The following is a 24,489-nucleotide window of genomic DNA, read 5'->3' on the forward strand; positions in this document are numbered from 1 at the left end:
ACTAAAATCAAAAAAACCTCCTCACCTCTGACAGTCAGTCTGCTCTCTGCTGACTCTCCAGCTCCAGAGATGCTGCACCTGTACAGTCCTTCATCTGACCTGGAAACATTGTGGATGGTGATGTTTCCTGTTTCACTGCTCCTGATTAGGACATCGTCCTTATAGAAATCAGCTGTACGGTTGAATGAGGACATGCTGCTTCTGCAGAGCAGAGTCACATCATCTCCCTCCATCACAGGGAGGTCAGGACTCTCCAGGACCACAGGACCAGCTGAAGCACACATTCACAAAACCAACAGAAAACAAAATGTGACTTATAGTGTTGAAAAGAATTTAGAATAATGCAGTTCATTAACTTCTACTCACCAGCTTTCTGAGCAGAACAACTGTCCTGAACTAGAGCAAGCAGCCACAGCACTGGAGAAAAAAACAAGGTGGAGAGCAGACAGCTGTACATCTGCTACTGCCTCAACGATCAAGACTTCTTCACTTGAGGAAGAAGTCACATTGTTTTACTGTGTGTCTGTCCAAGTCCATCCCATCATGTTTTACATATTAAAAAATCAAATATTGCAATTTTCTGTTTTTCGCAAGAATTATTGTCTGAAGTGGTGTTAGCAGAGCGACATGTAAAACACCATCAATCCTACGACTAAAGCCAACGCTGTTCTTAACAGAGACTCAGTACTCACTCAGTCTGAAACAGAGAGCTGTGACCTCCATGTCGTCTTCCTGCTGACTAATCATCAGACTGAAGTACAGCTGAAGTGACTGAGAGCTGAGACCCTCCTCCTCTTAACCCCAGTCCTTCCTGTGATGCTTATTTCAGGAGCAGAGGTGACACTGATCTTCAGCTCTGTCATGATAGTTAACACCTCCTCGTCAGGCCCTTTATTTCTGCACAGCAAGCAAATGACCTAACTAACTGACATGTTGAAGCTGGTGAGTGTTAATACAGAGCTAAGTCGTCCTTTGGCTCGTTTTAATGTACTGCAGCTTCCTAAAATGTAAAATACTAACTCATTTATTTCTTAAAGCATTATTTTATTTTGTCAAACTCTCATTTATTCAAGGTCCCACTCTGCCCCCTGCAGTGAATCATCAACCATCACACATGTAGATATTTCCTTTTACTGGCTGACATATTGAAACATCAGTTACTGACTGTGTCTTTAACTGCAGAAGCGAAACACAATTTCTTCTCCTTGGAAGCTTCATGTGTCCAGAAGTAACAGAAGACGAGTGTTTCAGAGGGTTTAACTCTTTAGGCTGAAATACAAAACAGTGGCCTAGCCAGGCGATGGCTGCCTCGCTTGTTACCTGTAAACAGGGTGAAGCTAAAATTTATTAGACTGAAGTAAGGAAGTGAACCAAGGAACCAAACTCTGCAGAGCATTTAAGTAGAACCCACTAAAGGACTGACAACAGACAGAATATGAATAATTATAGCTCCATATCAAGAAAAAACAAATTACTCCAAAAGTGCATACTGGCCTTCGTCTGGCCAATCCTGTGACGACTGTGACGATGCAGATAAGCGGGCAGCAGTGCCTCCACATCCAGAGATAATATAGACACAGTCAAACTATTGAACTGTCAGTTGGTGAAGAGCTGAAGGACTCTGAGAGACTACAACAGGTTGGCTCTGGATGAACTCTCAGGATGTTAGATTGAACAAAGTGTTACTCTGTGATCTGTTGCTGTTTGAGAGTTGTGTGTAATGTAACTAACAGAAAGTTTTATATTCAGTTTAACTGTTCATGTGGTGTCTGCATTTTCCACCCAGCTCAAATGTTGAGTGAATTTAAAGTTGTTATTCACAGTGTTGTTGCTGAGGGCTGTAGAGTACAGCGGAGAGATCCTGAAGCTGCACCTCACCCTCAGGAAAATGAATTATTAACGTCAGACCCTCAGTTTTTAAACAAAGTGAAACCATGAAATTAATATTTTCTATCTACACTTACTCCTTTTTCCTCCAGCTCTGAATGTCTGTTTTTACCACCCTAATTAAGGCTTTTTCATTTTTCATATCTTATTCCCATTTGAATATTTTACACCTGATGTCCAGGATGTGAACTGAGGTATGGACCTGACTCTTCACTTAGTTCTGTCATCGCTGGTTTTCATCCCAGATTCCTGTTTTGACGGTAACTTCTGTGTAAAGGCTCATGTGGTCGTTTTTGTTTCATATTCAATATGAAAAGTAATGCTGTGACAATCACATGAGTACCTTGTGCTAATGACCCCTGATATATGTGTGTGTCTGCATGTAGAGCAGGGAAGTGACTAAGAGCAGTGTTTTTTTTAATGTCATGTCCAAGTAAAGATCGAAGAAAGACTGAGGAACTAAGGGAATTAAGGGTCACATGAACTTCCTCATTATATTGGTGAGATACAGGCAATAAGAACAGAAACAGACTTCAGTATCGTACACACTGAACCAGCTGAACATTTTTGCAGGTAGGAACTGATTATTACAAGAAAATCTTTATGATAATTGTACAGTTTAGGACATTGCACAGATTCTTACAGTTTCCTGTGATTCCCAAGATCCACATACACCTTATGGAAAGTAAAATCACCAAAACTCTGCTTAAATAAATTCAAAAAGACTCCATTACTGTGGAAATGGTTCAGATTTTCATGTTTAAATACTTAAAAGAAGGTAAATCTGGAAAAGAAGCTGAACTACACGACTACAGCAGAGACGTAAACGTGTGACAGACAGCGTAAAAGGTTCATGGCTCTGTCTAATGACTGAAGACTCGTTTTAACTCTGATGACTAATGACTTGTTTCTGATAAATTTAAAGCAGTCAATTAATTCTTTTCTTTTTCTTTGTTAATTCTTGGGGAAGGAAGACAGTGATGATGGTTCACCTGAATAATGAAATGGCCAACAGGCACTTTACACCAGCAGCCACTTTAATGTTCATCCTCCTTTTTTCCAACACAATCTTCTCCAGGTAAAAACACAAGTAAAACTTCCATTTCTCTGCAAACTCTGCACATCTTTCTGTGAGGGCTAAACAGATCTGTGTCTCTCTCAGATCAGAGAGTGATTGGTCCACCTCAGCCAAATAGCAGCAGTAGTTGGTGATGACATCACTTTGCCATGCCACCTGGAACCCGCTATGAGTGCTTCAGACAAGACTGTAGAGTGACCAGATCTGGCCTGGAGCCCAGATTTGTTTATGTGTGGCGTGATGGTGTGGAGCTAGAGAGTAAGAAACATCCGTCCTACAGAGAGAGGACATCAGTGTCCATCAGTGGACTGGGTCATGGAGACATTTCACTCAAACTCTCCAGGGTGAAACTCTCTGATGAGGGGAAGTACATATGTCATGTTCCAAACCTGCCACAGTCTTTTGCTGAGCTTTTTGTTGGTGAGTGTCTTTTATGTTTAAGTATCAAGTACTGACAAGATATTGTAAACTTTTTTCAAAATGTCTCCATTTTCATCACTTTCTCCTCTCTTCTATCACCAGGTTTTGTCTCTGTACCTGTCATATCAGGGATTAACATAAACAGCAGAGCAGTGGTGTTAGAGTGTGAGTCTAAAGGCTGGTATCCAGAGCCTGAGGTGTTGTGGCTGGACGGTGAGGGAAACCTCCTCTCTGCTGGACCTACAGAGACAGTCAGAGGTCCTGATGACCTCTATACTGTCAGCAGCAGAGTGACTGTGGAGAAGAGACACAGCAACAGCTTCACCTGTAGAGTCCAACAGAACAAAACCAACCACACCAGAGAGGCACACATTGACATTTCAGGTAAAGAACTGAAGTGCCAGCTCCTTCAGCATCTGTTTGACTTAGTGTCAGATCCTGAGCAGTTATGGGGATGAAAGGTGAAGTTTGAACGTTTGCCCTGAGGGTGGTGCTAGAGTAAAGGGCACGGCGTCTCTACAATCAAGCCATTCATCACATGAATGTATTAAAAAAAAACTGGATGCAGTGTTGCAAGATGGCTTCCCATTCATTCAAATGAAGGTTTCACATCACATGCATTTGTTAAATGGGTGAGGTTTTACATAAAGGTCATGTTGTTCTGTGTTTTATCATTTCAGGTGATTTCAGTTCAGCTGTTTGTATCGGCCTGTGGCTCATCAGCATGGCTTTCATTTTGTGTAGTCTTACAGCTGCCTTTGTTTGGTGGAAATGGAAACACAGGTCAGAGGACAGAAGAAATGTAAGAGCTGTAGTTCCAATGCTGGATTGTGACTCGTCAACATTAAAATAAACTCACAGACTGGTGACGGAGGCGTGGAGATGCTGTGGTTGTTCTGTACAGACTTTGTCATGGTTAAATGTAGACACACATCAGAGGTGTTATATCTACAGTATGTATGCTTAAATAAAAGTGTCTGTGTGTGGTCTATAGAAGCTTCAGATGTCTTTATTTGACTTCTGCTCTTTCAATAGTCAGAGTACATGACTAATTCACAGATAGTAAAACATGCAATTCTATGAAATTCAAATATACATTATATACAATATATTCAAAATGAAAACAAGCATCATAAAGTAATAAAACAATAAAAAGCGCACTGACATGGCTCTAATCCACATCATGTCCCAGTTAGGACAGTGTTTCTGCTGCTACAGAGCCCTTCAACCTCTTCTTATTTTCTGTGGCCACCACCATCGGTCACAGCTAAAATAAAACACTGAACAAGACAAAACTCTCACAGGCCTTTTGAAAATACATCCGTTGCCTGTTGAGCATCTCTGTGGTTTTCTGTGTGTGAAGTGATGTCTTGATAACATCTCAACACTCAGAGCGTTTACACCCTATGTGTGTTCACGTCACACTGGCACTGTGTAATCAGTTGTATTAGCATTGAAAACCAGTGATCACAAGAGAGTAAAAAATTAAATAAGTGCATTTGACTTAGATGGAAAGGTGAACAAACAGATCAAGCTGGATTCGTGTGAGAATGACCCCAGTTTTCCATAATGAAGGAGTCCTACCATCAACAGCAGCAGAGGCACCGACACAAGGATGAAGACAGAGCGAAAGAGGAGGAGGACGTGTACGGAGTGATCCGTGGACGCTGCTGCAAAGATAACACAGTGTATCACTGTAACATTGTGGACTTACAGTGAGTCTCTGAGGGTTTTTACTTTCAGGCGAACATCAACATTAACCAGTTTAACCCCAGTGTCAATTTTAAACAACCATCATCTGCAAACCAGAAAGAACATAACTCCTCCTGGACTGGAAAAACATGGCATCTGATGGTAACTATGGTACATTTTGTGTATAACATTTGTGGTGTCTCACCTCTGACCGTCAGTCGGCTCTCTGCTGATTCTCCAGCTCCAGAGACGACAGACCCAACTGAAAAACACCATGTAGATATTTTCTGTCAGATACTAACATGACTGATGCCAACATGAACTGACTGCTGTGTATAAAAGACTGAATGTACCTGTGGGGTTTGGAGCCACAGCTCTGATCATCAGGTGGCTCTCTGCTGACTCTCCAGCTCCAGAGATTTTACACTTGTAGAAGCCGTCATCAGACTTGGAAACATTTTGAATAGTCATGTTTCCTGTCGGGCTGGTCCCAATAAGGAGGCCATCTTTATAGAAATCAGCTGTGAGGTTGGAGGAAGGCTTCCTGCTTCTGCAGCGCAGAGTCACAGCTGCTCCCTCCATCACAGGAAGAACAGGACTCTCCAGGACCACAGAACCAGCTGAACAACATCACAAAATGCTTACTCCAGGTAACATTTCTGATACTATATATTATTGTTCTACAGTTTAAATCTGTACAATAAACACACCAGAGACAGTGATGTTGACAGAGTTGCTTCTCCGTCCTCCTCCACCTTCACACCAGTATCCTCCACTGTCTGATTTAAGGGCATAGTCAATGGTGCAGGTCACTGTTGATGGCGCTGCACCATTCAAACATTTAGGAGTGAATTCATTGACATTTCTCACTCTCCATCCTGCTGGGTCATCAAACCCCTGACAGGTAAAAGAGACTGATTCATATTCAAAGAGCTGCAGTCTGGATGGAACCATGTGAAAATCTGCATCTGAAACAAAGAAACAGAATGATGAATTCAATTAAAAACTCCTGAACACACACAGTTTGAAAATGACACACAACAGAAAGCCAGATGCTTTCAGCTAGAAGAACCAATCATAAACGAGAACTATGACAAATTATTAGCACTTTTCTATGTAGAACTATATGCAGTAATGAAACCTGTTAATTCAGTAGTTCAGGTGTCAGTGATCAAACACTGGGATCCTGCCGGTCTACATGAACCTGATTTCTGATGGAAAAAATCATGAAATTCTCTCTTACCACTTGTCTGAGCATTAATGTGGTGATTGTGTGCAGCCACAAACACCAGTACAATCAACACAGAGGTGATAAAGGAAAACAACTGTACATCAGACAGTTATACTTTAACAGCTGAATTATTTTACCAGCTATAAAACTCTCATATTTTCTGCACAGTATAATTATTTCCAAATGTATTTTCCATTACATACAGTTTCCTGATAAATGGTGTATGAATATGAAGTTGACAGAGAGACAGACTCAGTACTCACTCAGTCTGAAGCAGAGAGCCGTGACCTCCATGTCGACTTGCTGCTGACTGACTGACTGACTGACTCAGCATCAGAGCTACAGCTGAGGTGAAATGTAGATGAGAACGCTCTCTTCCTGTGTGGTTTATCTCTGAGGCAATATTAACTCACCAATACAAGAATATAGTATCAGTAAGGGCCTACGTGATACCATGCTTGTTGCCTCAAATCTTCTTTAAACCCTGTTTTTCTTGACCTCAGTGGAAAACAACATGGGGACACTCTGCACTCAGTTGGACTGGTTTACCTACAGCTGAAGGAGATAAGCTACAGCCATGTGAAAAAGACAGGACACCATCCTTACAGTCTCTGGTTCGAGCACTGGACCTGCACATGTGAAGTTTGCTCTGATGAGGACGCTAGATGAAAGGTCACTTCTTTATTTCCACTGGAGAATGATCATGCTCCGGAAACATTCAAATGTGTGTTCACCCTGACAACATGACCTACAACAGTTAATAACAGGCATCTCCCTGCAACTACGCAAAATATCTAAATACAAAAAAAAAGTTTAAAAAAGAATGACAGTGTCTAAGCTGTGGGTTGTGTTGCTGAGTTTATCCTCTGGGAGACCACATTTTACCACATTTTGTTTAAAATTCACTGAAATGACTTTACTGAGGTGCAGTTTGATATAAATGTCACATCATTCTGACTCCCATCATTTCTGCAAGTACAAAAAAAACATCGAACACTGGAGAGCTTATAATTCGTCCTGAGGCCACAAAGTGTTTGTGCAGTAGTGTAAAGACGCTGTGGTGCACAGGCTTCGTCATGGTGAAAGGCAAAGTCAGAGGGTTTTATATTCACAGACACTCGAGTTTGAATAAAAGCTGCTGCTTTATTTAACTTTTGAAAACCATGACAGTTCAACACAGTCCTGCTCACATGAAGACCTGCCAACACACCTTTGACCTTTGAACACCAAACTCTAATCACTTCTTTCTTAAATATTACACATAGAGGCATAAAAATCTTGATCAACCAAAACTTATCTTCATTATTTCTGACTGTTTCAGACGCTCTCGATAAAACTCTATAAACACTTTGTGGTTCAGCCTCTTGAACTGTTCTCGACCTCTTATTTCTCATGTCGTTAAGATGCGAGCAGCTAAAATTATTAACGGGATCTACAGATCTACAGCATTTAATTATATCTTGCAGACGAAGCTCAACGTACGTCTTTTAAAATAGGTCACACGTCTCTCTGCTCTGTCTGTGGTGACAGACTCGACTCTGAGGAGCAGAAAACACTTTGATTTTCACTCATTCGTTTCCTAATGAAGCTCAAGCACTTTAAAATCACAATGTGAGTAAAAGTTGCTGAAAATTCAGCTTAGAGTTTGTCTTTCAGGTTTTTCCTCTCTTCTGGTCGTGACCTTTGTTGCGTGTACCTCTGAGTTTCCCACAGTGAAGCAGACACACCAGCAGCAGCAGCAGAGCCACCATCACTACAGTGGACGCCGTCCTGACCAGGAGGAGGAGCTGGAGGAAGTGGTCTGAGAAGGGACAGGCCTCTCTGTGAAGAGCTGCTGAGACAACACCAACAATCCTGTTTAAAACTGCACTGACAACACGTCCCTGTCTACACAGCCAGAGCTGCCACTGAGCTACAGTCAGGTCAAAGTACTTCCTCAGCAGGTCTTTTATCAGCAGGTCTCAGGTGCTGCAGTTTGGATTGTATTCAGGTATAAAGAGGATTTCAGAGTGAGAGGAGGTGAGTACAGAAGCAAGCAACTGCTTTATATCTGGAATCTGAACATCTAAAATGTCTGCATGAGTCTTTCACTGTCTGACCATTAATAACAGCTGGTTACAGCTATGTTGTAGTATTTAGATCAGCTGATCTGCTCTGCAGCAGCTAAGACTCTGGTTCACTCTAAATGAACTGAATGAATCAGTGAATGAATAAATGATTGGTGAAAAGCTTTAAAGTGCCTTTACTGAAAGGTGGATTTGCTTGTTGTCACAGCAGAGTTATGGCTGGTTTACATCAGTCTGAGTTTGGTTCTGAGCCATCATCATGCAAATCAGTTCATGACAGTTCATTTAGGCAAATCATTAACTGCACCTCTCAGAGTGTAACTGTGACCATCTGGAGACAAAGACAGAGAGATGATCAGACTGTAAGTACAGGTCTACACCTTATGTTCTTCAGGCTCTGATTCAATATGAAATCACATGATGGAGATTATATTAACATCTGTATAGAAAGAACCAGATGTAATCTGTCATATGTTTATTATCATATAATGGCTGATGCTCCTACAGAGACCTGAATCCTTCAGGGATCTGCATGGATTTAATACAGGATCTAATATAAAGAGGAGTTATGAGGAATCATATTGGAACAGATTAATGGATGAAGGAGTACAGTTGACTGAAGTTGAGGTGTGTTGACTTGGACTCCAGTCAGACCAGAGTCATGAATCTGACAACTTTACATTTTGATAAAGTCATAACAGACTTCAGCTCCAGGAACTGTACCTTGGATCTTGGACTGTAGCTCTATTAAATGAATTTTCCTTGATGGCAGATTTCAGTGCATCAGTAAATATCATTTTTGTTGAGTGGGCATCTTTCAGCCAGCGCTCCCACAGAACAAAAAGATGACGAGTAGATTTTTTAATTTCACCAGCACAGGAACCTGAGGACCCGTATTTCTGATCAGGAAGACAGAATGCAGGCGTGAGACGCTTCAAAAAGAAAACCAGTTAAGACGTGATACAACCTGAAGCCTCTCTGTTGTACTCCCTTATTTTATCTTTCCATTAGTGTGACACACACACACACACACACACACACACACACGTGTACTTTTGTCAGTTTTGGGGAATTACATGGATTAATCTCCTGGAGAACTCTCCCCTCACACACCCTGATTAGACAGACAGACAGACAGACAGACAGTGTTTCTAATCCCAACATCAGTCACAGAAATGATAGAATTTTTTCTGGTTGTTGTTTGAAAGTAATGAATATATTTCTAAAAACATCCATTATGTCTGTACTGTAAAGTTTACTTATCATTTGTTGTGTGGCTCATAAAGACTTGTTAGGACTAGAAACAAAACTTTTAGGACCTGGACTTCAGTCTGGACTTGAGCTGGGACCTAACTGAGCTGGGAAGTAACTGCTTTATATTTGATACCTGAACATCTGAAATGTAAATGTGTCCTTTACTGAGTGTTGATGTCAGATTCATTTGGTTACATTTCCTTTTGTTTTGCATTTTATTCTATGAGAAAACCAGAGGTCAGTAAAGAATGTGTTTATTGATTTTTCATCATCATGTTTTTCAGTTTTCTGACGTGTTAGGTGTTTCACCTGAACGATGGAGCGTGAATCACGGTTCATCACCTTCAGAGGTTTGGTTTTCCAAACTGTGACCATCCTCGTGGCCCTTCATTCCTCTACAGGTAAATTGTTACAGTTAAAGTTATGACATAATTACACCTGTTTTCAGTCTGGATCTATTGTCAGTGTCTCACCATCTGTTATTTACTAACCTCATGTCAATGAGGTTATATTTAGCAAACACTAGGAGCCAAAGAGACTCCTTATTTAAACACAGAACCCTGAAAAAGGCACATTAGATACGTTTAATTTGATATAACCTGTATAGTAGCACATACAGATAGAAGAACCTGTGTTACTGAGTTTGAGCTGACAACAACTAAACAATACTAACCGTTTAAGCTCATGGAGAAATGATAAGCTCAGAACATGCAGGTGTGAAGAGTCATGGTAGAGTTACAACGATCACTGGTTTTGTTTGTTTAGTTTACTCTTGTTGGTTCAGTTTCATTGGAGAGTGGGTGTTGGGTCTGTATTTGCATAGAATATGTTAAATCTGAGGAATCTTACACTTAAACATAGTGATGATATGATGTATTATCAGGATAGTGACATATTCATTAACCATACGCACAGGTCTTTATTAAATTCTCTACTTAATATTCAAATAATCAGTACCTGTTAATGACTCCTCAGTTACTGTAAATCTTAACTTCATTTTACTGTAAACCTGTATGTCATATGTTTTTTCTGTTTCTCAAGTAACATGTAGAAGGTTGCCTTCCATTAAACTCTGTTCCCATAACAAGATGACAGGAACATCACAAAAGTCTCTGCAATATATGTGCATGGGCTTAAAGGTAATGCAACGATATGCATGGATTTAATCTGAACCTACTGTCTGAAACTCTCTCCTATTCCATCGTCAGGTTCTGTCTCCTCACCTGTCGTCACAATGAGCAGCTCCACCCTCGGAGCAGTGGTGTTAGAGTGTGAGTCTAAAGGCTGGTATCCAGAGCCTGAGGTGTTGTGGCTGGACGGTGAGGGAAACCTCCTCTCTGCTGGACCTACAGAGACAGTCAGAGGTCCTGATGACCTCTATACTGTCAGCAGCAGAGTGACTGTGGAGAAGACAGACGACAACATCTTCACCTGTAGAGTCCAACAGAACAAAACCAACCAGACCACAGAGACAGAGATTCATGTTCCAGGTAGACACTGTTTCTAAATTTAGAATATCATCACTTAATTAAAAAGCTGAGACCTGCTTATGTTTAAATTCGATTTTGTTTTGTCTCTTATGATTTCAGATGATTCCTTTACAACACCTTCGAGTTCCAGTTCACCTGCTTCCATCTTCGTTGGTTTGCTTTTTGGCATCATCATATCTGTTCCTGCAGCCGTCTTTGTGTCTACATGCATACGAAACAAGATCAGTATGTCAATAATATGATATATAATTACATTTAACTATTATACACACTCTATATTAAAACATGACCTTAATATTTTCTACTGTCATATTATTGTATTATTAATTTCTACACTTGCATTATATCATTACCAGTGCACACTTTATCATGACTTGTAATATAATATGTAATATATTACAGTGATAGTAATATTTTACTGCTTGTGTTTTTACACAGAGGCCGAACGACCCGGGAACCAGGAATGAGGAGAAGCAGAAACTTAAGTTTGACTGAACGTTAACAGTTTGTGTATTGTGATCATGAGTCTGTGTAATCCAATCACAATGCTACAAAAGTGTGTGTGACTTGACTTAAAGGCAGAGAGTCTTAAAGTTTGCAGTAAGAGGGCTGTTCTCAGACCTACAGGCCTCCAGCTGAAGGGATGCCAAAGAGTGCAGAAACAGAGACTGATCACATACACAGCACAATCAGAGTCAAAGGTCTCTTTTGTAGCATTTTGATAGGATTAAACTGTGCTGTCAGAATGTAAAACTTGAAGATCACAATACACAAATATCTTGTTCCAAGCATCAATAGGAGTGTGTGTCTACACAGTCTTAGCTGTACTGTATAGAACTGTACTGTATTTACAGCAGGGGCAGTGGGGGACTTGTTATTTGTGTTAATTATATCAGTTTGTTTTCTATGTTAATCTACATCCTCACTAAAAATCATTTTATGTTAATTAATAATTTAATCTTTTAAGTTTAGCACTTTCAGTCAAAACATGTGGTAGCTATAGACTCTACATGTCTATAGTAGAGACTGCACTTGCACTTACATGAAGTCTAAAAGTGTCTACCAATTGTGACTGAAGAAACATGTCAGCAGCTGACTGTGAACAGAGCAGACAGAACAACGTGTGGTTCATCTCTTATAATAAACTGACTCTGATCTCAGAGACAGACACTGACTGTTACTCACAGGCAGACAGAAGTTAACAGACTGAAAAATCCAAGATACCATCACCAGTGTCTCTAATTTATATAAAAACATACTAAATGAAATCAGACAACTTTTATTGTGAACACAAACACAGAGTTAACAGACCATGTAAAACATGTAACTGACAGGTTAAGACACCTTTTAACAGTCAACAACCTTTTGTCCAACAGCAGAGTTATTTATTTAGGCTACTACTTTATTCTCTCTTTATCATACGTCTTCACTACATTCATTGCAGCTTTCCTTTGCTATTACTTTTCAGAATAGCAACCAGAAAGTCTATAAGTAGGCTAATTCAAATAAAAGATGCTGTACCTGACTGGATGAGGTTGTAAAACATACTAACATCAACTGTGACTGTTTAATGTTGTTTAAATGTACAGCTTTGTTGTAGGTTTTACACATGGAAGGATGGAAAACGTTTACTGTGCAGTGGATGATTTAATATTTGATTAAACTGTGTATTAAAGAAAAGTTTATTTAACAAACTCAGAGATGATGTTACAACACTGTGTGTGGTTGTTTTCATTGCTTCCTCTTCACTCTGGTGTCTCTGTAATGCATATTTATGAATAATAATAATCATAGCACCTAGTTGTTTCTTCCAGTAGAGCAGTCCGATCACCAGCAGCTGCAGAAACAGCACAACAGAGATAATGGCCCACAGCAGGATGTAGTAAGGATGAGGGGAAAAAAAACCCCTCTGCGAGGTGCTGGAAAAAATCAAAGAGACGTCAGGAAGTAGTTCCTTAAGTCATAAATCATAAATCTGTTCATCATGGAATCATTCTGACCCTACTGGCCTAAATGTACTTATTGCAACTTTATTTAGTACTTTGTTTTCAACTCTAATTCTACTAAAACTAACATTTATTTCCATTAACCACCTATAATGTTGTTCAAATTGATTTGGTCGTCTGTCCAAAAGACTGAATGTACCTGTGGGGTTTGGAGCCACAGCTCTGATCATCAGTTGGCTCTCTGCTGACTCTCCAGCTCCAGAGATTTTACACTTGTAGAAGCCGTCATCAGACTTGGAAACATTTTGAATAGTCATGTTTCCTGACATGACGTGAGGAAAGACTGCATCTGAGAGAACGATCGAAATCATCATCACTCAAACAAAATCTAATCTATTATTATTTCTGTAGGCATCATTATTAACCATCATTATTAACCATCATTATTAACCATCATTATTAAACATCATTATTAAACATCATTATTAACCATCATTATTAACCATCATTATTAAACATCATTATTAACCATCATTATTAACCATCATTATTAAACATCATTATTAACCATCATTATTAACCATCATTATTAACCATCATTATTAAACATCATTATTAAACATCATTATTAACCATCATTATTAACCATCATTATTAACCATCATTATTAAACATCATTATTAACATCATTATTAACCATCATTATTAAACATCATTATTAACCATCATTATTAACCATCATTATTAACCATCATTATTAAACATCATTATTAAACATCATTATTAACCATCATTATTAAACATGTGTTACTCGCCTCTTTTCAGAGCACAGCTGTGCAGACTGTGTTCATCCAGCAGCAGCAACACATTCAACACTGGACAGACAGAGACAGAGATGTTCATCAGACATACAGCAGATGTATATACAACTATATCATAGATTTGTTATATAATGATCAATATCAAGGGACAGAAATAATTCAGATGTTCTTGGATATTGATTGATATCATAAAATAAAAACAAACAAACAAACAAACCAACCAACCATCCATTATTCCATGATTACACATGCTGCTGTGGTTTGCCCCTCCCCTCTTCATTAGCTCAAGCTACATCAGCACTTCCCTCTCAGAGAGCAGTTATACAGTCATACAGCTGCTCTCTGAAAGGTTCAGCTCAGGTTCTCTGGAAGCTCTAACAGCAGGTCTTTTATCAGCAGGTCTCAGGTGCTGCAGTTTGGATTGTATTCAGGTACAAAGAGGATTTCAGAGTGAGAGGAGGTGAGTACAGAAGCAAGCAACTGCTTTATATCTGGAATCTGAACATCTAAAATGTCTGCATGAGTCTTTCACTGTCTGACCATTAATAACAGCTGGTTACAGCTATGTTGTAGTATTTAGATCAGCTGATCTGCTCTGCAGCAGCTAAGACTCTGGTTCACTCTAAATGAACTGAATGAATCAGTGAATGAATAAATGATTGGTGAAAAGCTTTAAAGTGCCTTTACTGAAAGGTGGATTTGCTTGTTGTCACAGCAGAGTTATGGCTGGTTTACATCAGTCTGAGTTTGGTTCTGAGCCATCATCATGCAAATCAGTTCATGACAGTTCATTTAGGCAAATCATTAACTGCACCTCTCAGAGTGTAACTGTGACCATCTGGAGACAAAGACAGAGAGATGATCAGACTGTAAGTACAGTTCTACATCTTATGTTCTTCAGGCTCTGATTCAATATGAAATCACATGATGGAGATTATATTAACATCTGTATAGAAAGAACCAGATGTAATCTGTCATATGTTTATTATCATATAATGGCTGATATAATAGAAGAGTTATGAGGAATCATATTGGAACAGATTAATGGATGAAGGAGTACAGTTGACTGAAGTTGAGGTGTGTTGACTTGGACTCCAGTCAGACCAGAGTCATGAATCTGACAACTTTACATTTTGATAAAGTCATAACAGACTTCAGCTCCAGGAACTGTACCTTGGATCTTGGACTGTAGCTCTATTAAATGAATTTTCCTTGATGGCAGATTTCAGTGCATCAGTAAATATCATTTTTGTTGAGTGGGCATCTTTCAGCCAGCGCTCCCACAGAACAAAAAGATGACGAGTAGATTTTTTAATTTCACCAGCACAGGAACCTTAGGACCCGTATTTCTGATCAGGAAGACAGAATGCAGGCGTGAGACGCTTCAAAAAGAAAACCAGTTAAGACGTGATACAACTTGAAGCCTCTCTGCTGTACTCCCTTATTTTATCTTTCCATTAGTGTGACACACACACACACACACACACACACACACACACACACACGTGTACTTTTGTCAGTTTTGGGGGAATTACATGGATTAATCTCCTGGAGAACTCTCCCCTCACACACCCTGGTTAGACAGACAGACAGACAGACAGACAGACAGACAGACAGTGTTTCTAATCCCAACATCAGTCACAGAAATGATAGAATTTTTTCTGGTTGTTGTTTGAAAGTAATGAATATATTTCTAAAAACATCCATTATGTCTGTACTGTAAAGTTTACTTATCGTTTGTTGTGTGGCTCATAAAGACTTGTTAGGACTAGAAACAAAACTTTTAGGACCTGGACTTCAGTCTGGACTTGAGCTGGGACCTTATAATCAAGACCTGAGACTCACTGTACAATAACCTATTAAACAATGACCTGTACATCACAGCTGCTGCAGCAGTGATGGAAACAGACCAAACCAGATCAACTACTAACTGATCAGCATGCACCTGCCCATTGTGTAGTACAAAGTAAGAAAACAATACACTGCTCGAGGGAAGATGAGGTTCAGTGATTGAACCAAGTCTCTGACAGTAACAGCAGAGCTGTGAGGTGAAGGATTAAACTTTACCAGCAGGTCTCAGCTTCTGCAGTTTGGACTGGTTTCCTACTTTGGAGAATAAATGTAAATGGATTTTATTAAAGAACAAAGAGTGAGTACAGAAGGAAGTAACTGCTTTATATTTGATACCTGAACATCTGAAATGTGAATGTGTCCTTTACTGTCTGAGTGTTGATGTCAGATTCATTTGGTTACATTTACTTCCTGTGTTTTGCTCAGTGATTTTCTTTAGTGTTTTTCAGTTTTCTGAGCTGTGAGATGTTTCACCTGATCGATGGAGCGTGAACTATGGTTCAGAGTTCTGATTTTTCACACTGTGACCATCCTCATCATGCTTTACTCCTCAGCAGGTAAATTCATAAAGTTATCTTTAATGTTATCAGTCCTACTGCCAGCCCTGTGGTAAATACCAGTTTGGTGAAGTCATTGTGATTCATTTTATATGATAAGTTGGTGTGATAGTGGAATATATTTTTTAGATTTTGTTTTCAGCCTGGATCTATTGTCAGTGTCTCACCATCTGTTAAATACTAACCTGAGGGGAGAGGGTCATTCAATGAGATTGTTTGATCACCTGGTAACAGGTGAATAAACAGTGGCAGCTGCTCATTTAGCAAACACTAGGAGCCAAAGAGACTCTTTATTTAAACACAAAACCCTGAAAAATTAGACATTAGATAGAATTAGATATGTTTAATTTGATATAACCTGTATGGTAGCACCTAACAGCTAAACAATACTAACCTTTTAATCTCATGGGAAAAACCTGATAAGATCAGAACATGCAGGTGTGAAGAGTCATGGTAGAGTTACAACAATCACTGAACAGGTTTTGTTTGTTTAGTTTACTCTTGTTGGTTCAGTTTCATTGGAGAGTGGGTGTTGGGTCTGTATTTTCATAGAATATGTTAAATCTGAGGAATCTTACACTTAAACATAGTGATGATATGATGTATTATCAGGATAGTGACATATTCATTAACCATACGCACAGGTCTTGTGATTATCATTGTACATTCTCTACTTAATACTCAAATAATTCACAGTTTAATCACACTAATGTTTTTCACCTTGTAGGAAATTTGGATCTGACTTGTTCACATCAGCCAATCATAGCTCTGGCTGGTGATGATGTCATTCTACCATGTCACCTTGAACCTGTCACCAGTGCAGCTTCCTGGACAGTGGAGTGGACCAAACCAGGTCTGGACCCAGAGTTTGTCCATGTTCACGAAGATGGACGACTGTTGCATGAGATTCAAAATCCATCTTATTATTATCGAACGAGACTGTTTGTGGATGAACTGGAACATGGAAACGTCTCCATGAAAATCTTCAAAGTGAAACTGTCTGATGAAGGAACATACAGATGTTCCCTTCCCGTGGTACAAGAGGAAGTTTTTGTCCAACTCATTGTTGGTAAGTTGGTTCAAAACAGTGAGAGTCTGAGGAAGTCAGTGAACTACCTCTTTAGAAACAATACCATTTTCAGAAAGCACATAAATCACCCACTGTTCCATGGCTGTGACACGGAACCTGAACACTTCAGTTTCTCAGGCAATCATACCAATCTGATACAGTAAGCAACTCGCTTAGCAACTGAAGACAGATAGTATATGTCATTCTGCAATAAGCAAAATGCAACCAGAACCAGCGTTCCTCTTGTAACATATATTATGAATGTGAATGTATTGTGAAGCGTTGTACCAACAGCAGGCCCAGAGGCCATTAAATGTATAACAGGATAATAAAGAATCAAGCTGCCATTAAACACAAAGAGGAGAACAGGTCGACACCGTCACAGTCCCTGATCGCACATAAATAATGACGTAGGTTTCAAACAAAAAAAACTTTGCAAGTGCTTTATGTTATAGAAAAATATGTGAGTCCACTGTTTTTGTCATTGTCAGGTTCTGTCTCCTCACCTGTCGTGAACATGACCAGCTCCACCCTCGGAGCAGTGGTGTTAGAGTGTAAATCTAAAGGCTGGTATCCAGAGCCTGAGGTGTTGTGGCTGGACGGTGAGGGAAACCTCCTCTCTGCTGGACCTACAGAGACAGTCAGAGGTCCTGATGACCTCTATACTGTCAGCAGCAGAGTGACTGTGGAGAAGACAGACGACAACATCTTCACCTGTAGAGTCCAACAGAACAAAACCAACCAGACCAGAGAGACACACATACATGTTCCAGGTAGACACTGTTTCTAAATTTAGAATATCATCACTTAATTAAAAAGCTGAGACCTGCTTATGTTTAAATTCTATTTTGTTTTGTCTCTTATGATTTCAGATGATTCCTTTACGACACCTTCGAGTTCCAGTTCACCTGCTTCCATCTTCGTTGGTTCAGTTGTTGGCATCATATCTATTGCTGTAGCTGTCTTTGCTGTGTGGAAATGGATACGAAAAAAGATCAGTACGTCAATAATATGATATATAATTACATTTAACTACTATACTCACACTTAATTAAAACCTTAATAATATTTTATACTGTCACACTACTGTGTTATTACATTTTTATTAGTCCACATTAACACCACACTGTTATATTTCCTGTTTCTGTTTTTACAGAGACTGAAACAAACCAAGGAGCCAGTGATGCATCAGGGAAAAGAGAAAACCAATCTAACAGCTCTGAAGACCAGCCTCTCACTGAAGGAGGAGAAGAGACGGAGCAGACCAGGACACAAAATAAGAGTTCACATGCAGAGTCTGGACCTGGGAGAGATGAAGAGGAAAGGCAAACTCGGGACTCAGTTTCCAGTAGAGGAAGAAATAGAAACAGAGCAGCTAATGGCAGAGGGAAAAGTAAAACATGATCCAGGCAAGAAAGACATAAAAACTTTACATGAAGAGGAAAAGAAAAGACACGGACATCCTGTGACACTGACAGGAAAATGAGTGAGGAATCAGGAGGAGCAAACACTGACTGAACAGTTTGGATGTATTTTATAGTTTGTTATTTATTTAGTTTTGTCCTTTTGTATTTCTGATCATCTGCAGGTCAGACTATCTTCAGTGTGGCAAAAAGTGCAGGAGTTTTGTGTTTGTACCAGGTTTTGATTTTGTGTATTAAAGTTCAGGTGTTTGATTAGTGTTGTGTTGTGAGGGTGTTGTTACATACAGGGTTAGATTCAGGCTCAGGCCTGCTACAGGCTCTGCTATAAAATGCTGGTGTCATTTCTTAAAAAAACATATTTTTAATTGAATACCTGCTGTGGGTGTTACCATTCGGGTGGGGCAAGTGGAGGCTAGAATTATGTGGTTGGAGGGAAAAGGATCTGGAGGCAGCTGGAGGACAAGAAAACATCAAGTTGTCAGGCCTCTGTTGAGAAGTGTCTCTTACAGTGTTTTTGTCTTTGGCTGCAGCTGCAATGTTTCTTTCTGTGGTTAGACAGTAACTTAGATCTTCAATAATTAATCACTAGTTCATTGTATATAAAGCTTCACTGACCTCAGAGCAGCAGGGAGAAGTCTTTGTCTGGGGTCTAAACCTGTAAAGGAAGCAGAGGATCAGTGTGAGAGCTGCTCAGACTTGTTGGTTTTCCCCTGTTTTAATGCTTCAACCTACTGACATGCAGGAACGCATGACCAGCACCTCCCCAACTCAACAGGTTCACACAGCACAGTCTCAGCTCATTTCAGTTTCCTGTAAAACACAACGTTCAGTTTTCTTTCAGTTTGTACTTTTGTGCTCTCCTCTGAATTCTGATCTTTCAGTTGGAAATTCTCATATACATACATACACATGGAGGTTGGAGCGCCCTCTGCTGGTAGGAAGCGAAAGAGCAAAGAGAGAAAAACTGATGGTTTATTTTCTGGAGTCACACACACAACACAGTCAGAAAAAAGTCACACACACTTTTGTAGCACTAGTTCCCAGCAGGGGGCAGTGGAGGATTTGATATTTGTGTTCAAACATCAGTCAGTTCCTGTTCATAAAATCTACACATTCTGATGCATTCATCACAATCATCATCAATCTACATCCTGACTGAAAATCATTCTATAGATCATTAAATGTTGTGAGTTAAACACTCAGTGACTGTAATATCTATCTATCAGTTCAGACAGATGAACCACAGAGGATTCAAACCTGCAGCAGCTCTGTTCTTCTAAACAGCATCAGCAGACGTGTGAACAGAGCAGACAGAACAACATGTGGTTCATCTCTTATAATAAACTGACTCTGATCTCAGAGACAGACACTGACTGTTACTCACAGGCAGACAGAAGTTAACAGACTGAAAAATCCAAGATACCATCACCAGTGTCTCTAATTTATATAAAAACATACTAAATGAAATAAGACAACTTTTATTGTGAACACAAACACAGAGTTAACAGACCATGTAAAACATGTAACTGACAGGTTAAGACACCTTTTAACAGTCAACAACCTTTTCTCCAACAGCAGAGTTATTTATTTAGGTTACTGCTTTATTCTCGCTTTATCATACATCTTCACTACACTCCTTCATTAAATTCAACAACGTTGGCACCATATCACTGTTAATAACAGCCAGGCCAGTCAGCAACCAGGCCAGTTCAAATAAAAGATGCTGTACCTGAGGTTTTAAAACATATCAATGTGGACAAACTGTGACTGCTGTTGTTTAACTTGTTGAAGAGATGGCAAAATGTTTACTGTGCAGCTGATGTGATTCAATATTCAACCAAACACCTATTAAAATTATTTGACAGATAACATTCTTGTAAATATCTACAAAGCATTACAGTTTTTACTGAATGGTAACAAACTCTCAGTTAATGTTACAACACTGTGAAGTTTATTTCCCTCCTTCTTCACTCTCTGTGCTCAGTGACCTGTAAGACATATTGGAAATAAAAAGTTATCCTCTTGGTCTTTTGCTCTTGATGTACAGATGTCATAAAAAGTAACGAGTCAGATTATTAGATGTAATATAACAGACAGAGTTACCCTCAGTCGTACTGGATGGAAGAGTACTGAAGCTCCTGATCTGATAAAGATGGATCTGTAGGAGGTGAGGGAAACTCTGAATCGGAGAAGCTGGATGTCCCTGATTCTGCTTTGGAAACAAACCAAGTTGTTAGAAATGAAGAATGTGTGCTGAGCATCACTGTGTACCGTGCCCGGGCCTGTTTGAGGAGGTGGACTCAGGCACAGTTCAGTCAGACTCAGACACCGTGCTCATCTAGAGTGAACGTTAAACGTGCCTGAGTCCAGTGCAATGCGAGCACAGACCAGCAGGGGGAGTAACACAGTACACAGCAAACAGGCCTGATACTTGTATCACACACAAGTGGAAGACAAGACAATCTCAAAAGACGTGTCTCCTACCTCACCAAATGAAGCAAACTAAACAAGCACATGCTCTAAAATTCAGTATAAAGTTTGGTATAAATCCAGGTTTAAGAAATGTACACGATAAAATATTCTAAAACATTAAAATAACTTAGTGACCATTTTGTTGATTCTGTGTGTCTTCAACAGTGAAGGTGGAGTGAAAAGACAGAGGCGGGAATTCATCTTGATCTGAAAAAAACATTTAAAAAAGTGTTAAAGCATCATATTAAAACAGATGACAGCTGTGAGAATGATATTAAAAGAAAGAGAAACCACGCAGCAGCTACAGAGGTGGAGAGGACTCGTACCTTTTTCTGTCTGTGGGTCTCTGCTGTGGTTTGTCTCAAGACAGATGCTCAAATTATCAGCAGCATCTGCAGCGTCTAAAATAGAACAGCAGGTGTGACAGAGACGATGTGACCTTTCTAACACAGTGCTTCTCAAATATTTCTGGTTACAGCCCCAGTGTGAGACGTGACACTGCTGCTGAACTCTGAATGACTTATTTAGCACTTTATCTCAAAGTAAACGACTTTTCCTTTTCCCGTCTTTTTACCTTTTTTACGTTTCTTTTTCTTATCTTTTTTGACGACAGTGTACATGTCCTTGTTTGGATCACTCAGCTTGACCTGTAGTAAGACTGAAAGGAGGAGGAAAATAATATTTTCATGTTGCCTCCCAGTGTTTAGGTTCAGATTTTACAATGCATATTTATGAATAATAATAATCATAGCACCTAGTTGTTTCTTCCAGTAGAGCAGTCCGATCACCAGCAGCTGCAGAAACAGCACAACAGAGATAATGGCCCACAGCAGGATGTAGTAAGGATGAGGGAAAAAAACCCCTCTGCGAGGTGCTGGAAAAAATCAAAGAGACGTCAGGAAGTAGTTCCTTAAGTCATAAATCATAAATCTGTTCATCATGGAATCATTCTGACCCTACTGGCCTAAATGTACTTATTGCAACTTTTTTTAGTACTTTGTTTTCAACTCTAATTCTACTAAAACTAACATTTATTTCCATTAACCACCTATAATGTTGTTCAAATTGATTTGGTCGTCTGGATGACTTGAACCGTACCTTTTCTGTCTGTGTGTTGTGTGTTTGAGTTCTCACTTTGTTTCACCGAGCCGTCAGTCTTTGGGATCCTCACTAGAATTTAAAATACAGAGTTTGTACGAACTCAGTCACTCAGCCTGAAGAGCGACTCCATTTATACATACAGCTGAACAGAGATGCTGTAGCTGCTCAAACACTGTCCCTTCTCATACTGCAGTTAATATGACTGTCTCACCTTTGACTGTGTGCTGGTTCTCTGCTGATTCTCCAGCTCCAGAGACGACAGACCCAACTGAAAAACACCATGTAGATATTTTCTGTCAGATACTAACATGACTGATGCCAACATGAACTGACTGCTGTGTATAAAAGATTGAATGTACCTGTGGGGTTTGGAACCACAGCTCTGATCATCAGTCGGCTCTCTGCTGATTCTCCAGCTCCAGAGATTTTACACTTGTAGAAGCCGTCATCAGACTTGGAAACATTTTGAATAGTCATGTTTCCTGTCGGGCTGGTCCCAACGAGGAGGCTGTCTTTATAGAAATCAGCTGTGAGGTTGGAGGAAGGGTTCCTGCTTCTGCAGCGCAGAGTCACAGCTGCTCCCTCCATCACAGGAAGAACAGGACTCTCCAGGACCACATGACCTTCTGAACAACATCACAAAATGCTTACTCCAGGTAACATTTCTGATACTATATATTATTGTTCTACAGTTTAAATCTGTACAATAAACACACCAGAGACAGTGATGTTGACAGAGTTGCTTCTCCGTCCTCCTCCACCTTCACACCAGTATCCTCCACTGTCTGATTTAAAGGCATAGTCAATGGTGCAGGTCACTGTTGATGGCGCTGCACCATTCAAACATTTAGGAGTGAATTCATTGACATTTCTCACTCTCCATCCTGCTGGGTCATCAAACCCCTGACAGGTAAAAGAGACTGATTCATATTGAAAGAGCTGCAGTCTGGATGGAACCATGTGAAAATCTGCATCTGAAACAAAAAGAGAAAAAGGACTTAATTTTGCCTTGAACGTAATCGTTACATTTTAAGAATAAGCAGTCAGAGAAACATGGTGAAGACAGGGATGATGTGATGACGGTTTCTTTGAGACTTTGACTAAACAAGATAAAACCATAAATCATTTTCCTGAGGTCAGCAGTCACTTTACATTGATAGACTACAGAGGTTATTAAGGATCGGATGGTTAAGAAAAATAAAACCATCTTTAATTTTGTCCAAGCAACATAACACCACATCATCAGCAAAAAAAGGACGGACGATTGGTACACGATGAAACCTAATTTTCATTCTTGCACTTGTACTATGGCACAAGCTGCATGTGTTCCTTCAGTTTGGGACTTTAGGGTTCGATGATGAATTATTCAGGTTACATTTTTTGTATCATAAAGCATCTGTGTGTCACTTACCAGATGTCTGAGGATAACCTTGCTGCACATGTGTGGCCAGCAGCATCAACACATTTATCACTGGAGAGACAAAACAGGAGAGATTCTTTTATAGTATATGTAGAATTTATATTAAATCACATATATATGAAATTATATAAACTGAAATGTTGAACAGCTGCTAAACACTAAAAATATACATAACAACAACAGGAAAGTTCAGATAGTTTGAATATTCATTTATAAATGACATGACTGGGATTATATTGTTGATTGTTATTTATAAAGAGAAAGATGAAATGGTGATAAAAAGACTAATGTAGTACTCACACAGTCTGAAGCAGAGAGCTCTGACCTCCATGTCGCCTTCCTCCTGTCTGAGCATCAGACTGCACTCACACTAAATACACTGAGCTGAGAACTTCCTCTTCCTGTGCAGGTCATCTCAGTTTCTACAACACCCTGCAGCCACACATGTTCTCTGTGTGCACACCTGAGTATCAGAAACCATACTGAAGGTTTCCTCTCCTGTAAGACACTACATTCTGACTTTGGTATCTTCCTGCAGTGGCACCAACACTGCTGCAGAAAGCGACGAACACAACCTAAACTACAATGATGTTCATTTTCCTGTTAACAATACATTCTGCCATCAGATGAACTTTACAGGTTGCTATCATCAGAAGCTGGAGCTTCACCTTTGACCTTTAACAGAAAAAGACTCTTCAGTGATTTGTCCT

At 39.7% G+C, this 24,489-nt stretch overlaps 4 protein-coding genes across 14 annotated transcripts; 2 read left to right on the top strand and 2 right to left on the bottom strand.

The window, feature by feature from the left end:
- The first annotated feature begins 2,870 nt into the window (after nucleotides 1-2,870).
- On the top strand, nucleotides 2,871-4,366 carry LOC127142283 (butyrophilin subfamily 1 member A1-like). The gene is given in 5 exon segments (XM_051069661.1): nucleotides 2,871-2,965; nucleotides 3,076-3,158; nucleotides 3,161-3,385; nucleotides 3,488-3,769; nucleotides 4,066-4,366. Coding segments are annotated over 5 exon segments (858 nt in total). The 3' UTR covers nucleotides 4,239-4,366.
- A 280-nt stretch (nucleotides 4,367-4,646) lies between these two features.
- On the bottom strand, nucleotides 4,647-8,121 carry LOC108885212 (low affinity immunoglobulin gamma Fc region receptor II-a-like). The gene is made up of 6 exons (XM_018679444.2): nucleotides 8,005-8,121; nucleotides 5,788-6,045; nucleotides 5,431-5,697; nucleotides 5,283-5,339; nucleotides 4,970-5,055; nucleotides 4,647-4,652 (listed from the first exon to the last, which is right to left on the bottom strand). Exons 1-6 carry the CDS (start codon nucleotides 8,057-8,059, stop codon nucleotides 4,647-4,649), a joined length of 729 nt encoding a protein of 242 aa, XP_018534960.1. The 5' UTR covers nucleotides 8,060-8,121.
- A 42-nt stretch (nucleotides 8,122-8,163) lies between these two features.
- Nucleotides 8,164-20,810, top strand: LOC108885201 (butyrophilin subfamily 1 member A1). Of its 10 annotated transcripts, XM_051069654.1 has the most exons (7): nucleotides 14,204-14,345; nucleotides 14,601-14,754; nucleotides 16,176-16,293; nucleotides 17,021-17,362; nucleotides 17,854-18,135; nucleotides 18,235-18,360; nucleotides 18,519-20,810. In XM_051069654.1, the coding sequence occupies exons 3-7, from the start codon at nucleotides 16,218-16,220 to the stop codon at nucleotides 18,764-18,766; spliced, it is 1,074 nt and encodes a 357-aa protein (XP_050925611.1). In that variant the 5' UTR covers nucleotides 14,204-14,345; nucleotides 14,601-14,754; nucleotides 16,176-16,217; the 3' UTR covers nucleotides 18,767-20,810. The 10 variants fall into 10 exon arrangements, with proteins under 10 accessions (XP_018534956.1, XP_050925616.1, XP_050925610.1 ...); XM_051069653.1 differs by lacking the exons at nucleotides 14,204-14,345; nucleotides 14,601-14,754 and adding an exon at nucleotides 8,235-8,327; XM_051069655.1 differs by lacking the exons at nucleotides 14,204-14,345; nucleotides 14,601-14,754 and adding an exon at nucleotides 8,348-8,736.
- LOC108885200 (uncharacterized) lies at nucleotides 20,249-24,321 on the bottom strand. 2 transcript variants are annotated; one of them, XM_018679435.2, is made up of 12 exons: nucleotides 24,080-24,321; nucleotides 23,771-23,830; nucleotides 23,076-23,333; nucleotides 22,719-22,985; nucleotides 22,571-22,627; nucleotides 22,357-22,428; nucleotides 22,013-22,132; nucleotides 21,833-21,916; nucleotides 21,585-21,659; nucleotides 21,394-21,465; nucleotides 20,890-20,995; nucleotides 20,249-20,774 (listed from the first exon to the last, which is right to left on the bottom strand). In XM_018679435.2, exons 1-11 carry the CDS (start codon nucleotides 24,132-24,134, stop codon nucleotides 20,892-20,894), a joined length of 1,224 nt encoding a protein of 407 aa, XP_018534951.1. In that variant the 5' UTR covers nucleotides 24,135-24,321; the 3' UTR covers nucleotides 20,249-20,774; nucleotides 20,890-20,891. The 2 variants fall into 2 exon arrangements, with proteins under 2 accessions (XP_018534951.1, XP_050925607.1); XM_051069650.1 differs by lacking the exon at nucleotides 22,357-22,428.
- Nucleotides 24,322-24,489: the final 168 nt, after the last annotated feature.

This window comes from Lates calcarifer, unplaced genomic scaffold (assembly GCF_001640805.2).
Source record: "Lates calcarifer isolate ASB-BC8 unplaced genomic scaffold, TLL_Latcal_v3 scaffold_89_191, whole genome shotgun sequence".
In the NCBI taxonomy this organism is placed as follows: Eukaryota; Metazoa; Chordata; class Actinopteri; family Centropomidae; genus Lates; species Lates calcarifer.

Coding starts and splice junctions, on each gene's coding strand:
- LOC108885201 (XM_051069653.1), top strand. CDS start 16,218: ATGGAGCGTGAACTATGGTTCAGAGTTCTGATTTTTCACACTGTGACC. Junction 18,136..18,234: donor GACACACATACATGTTCCAG/GTAGACACTGTT, acceptor TTATGATTTCAG/ATGATTCCTTTACGACACCT. Junction 18,361..18,518: donor ATGGATACGAAAAAAGATCA/GTACGTCAATAA, acceptor CTGTTTTTACAG/AGACTGAAACAAACCAAGGA.
- LOC108885200 (XM_018679435.2), bottom strand. CDS start 24,134: ATGCTCAGACAGGAGGAAGGCGACATGGAGGTCAGAGCTCTCTGCTTC. Junction 21,660..21,832: donor GAAAAAGAAACGTAAAAAAG/GTAAAAAGACGG, acceptor GTTCTATTTTAG/ACGCTGCAGATGCTGCTGAT. Junction 21,466..21,584: donor AGACCCACAGACAGAAAAAG/GTACGAGTCCTC, acceptor TGTTTTTTTCAG/ATCAAGATGAATTCCCGCCT.
- LOC108885212 (XM_018679444.2), bottom strand. CDS start 8,059: ATGGTGGCTCTGCTGCTGCTGCTGGTGTGTCTGCTTCACTGTGGGAAA. Junction 5,698..5,787: donor TGTCAACATCACTGTCTCTG/GTGTGTTTATTG, acceptor GATGTTGTTCAG/CTGGTTCTGTGGTCCTGGAG. Junction 5,340..5,430: donor TGTGGCTCCAAACCCCACAG/GTACATTCAGTC, acceptor GGTGTTTTTCAG/TTGGGTCTGTCGTCTCTGGA.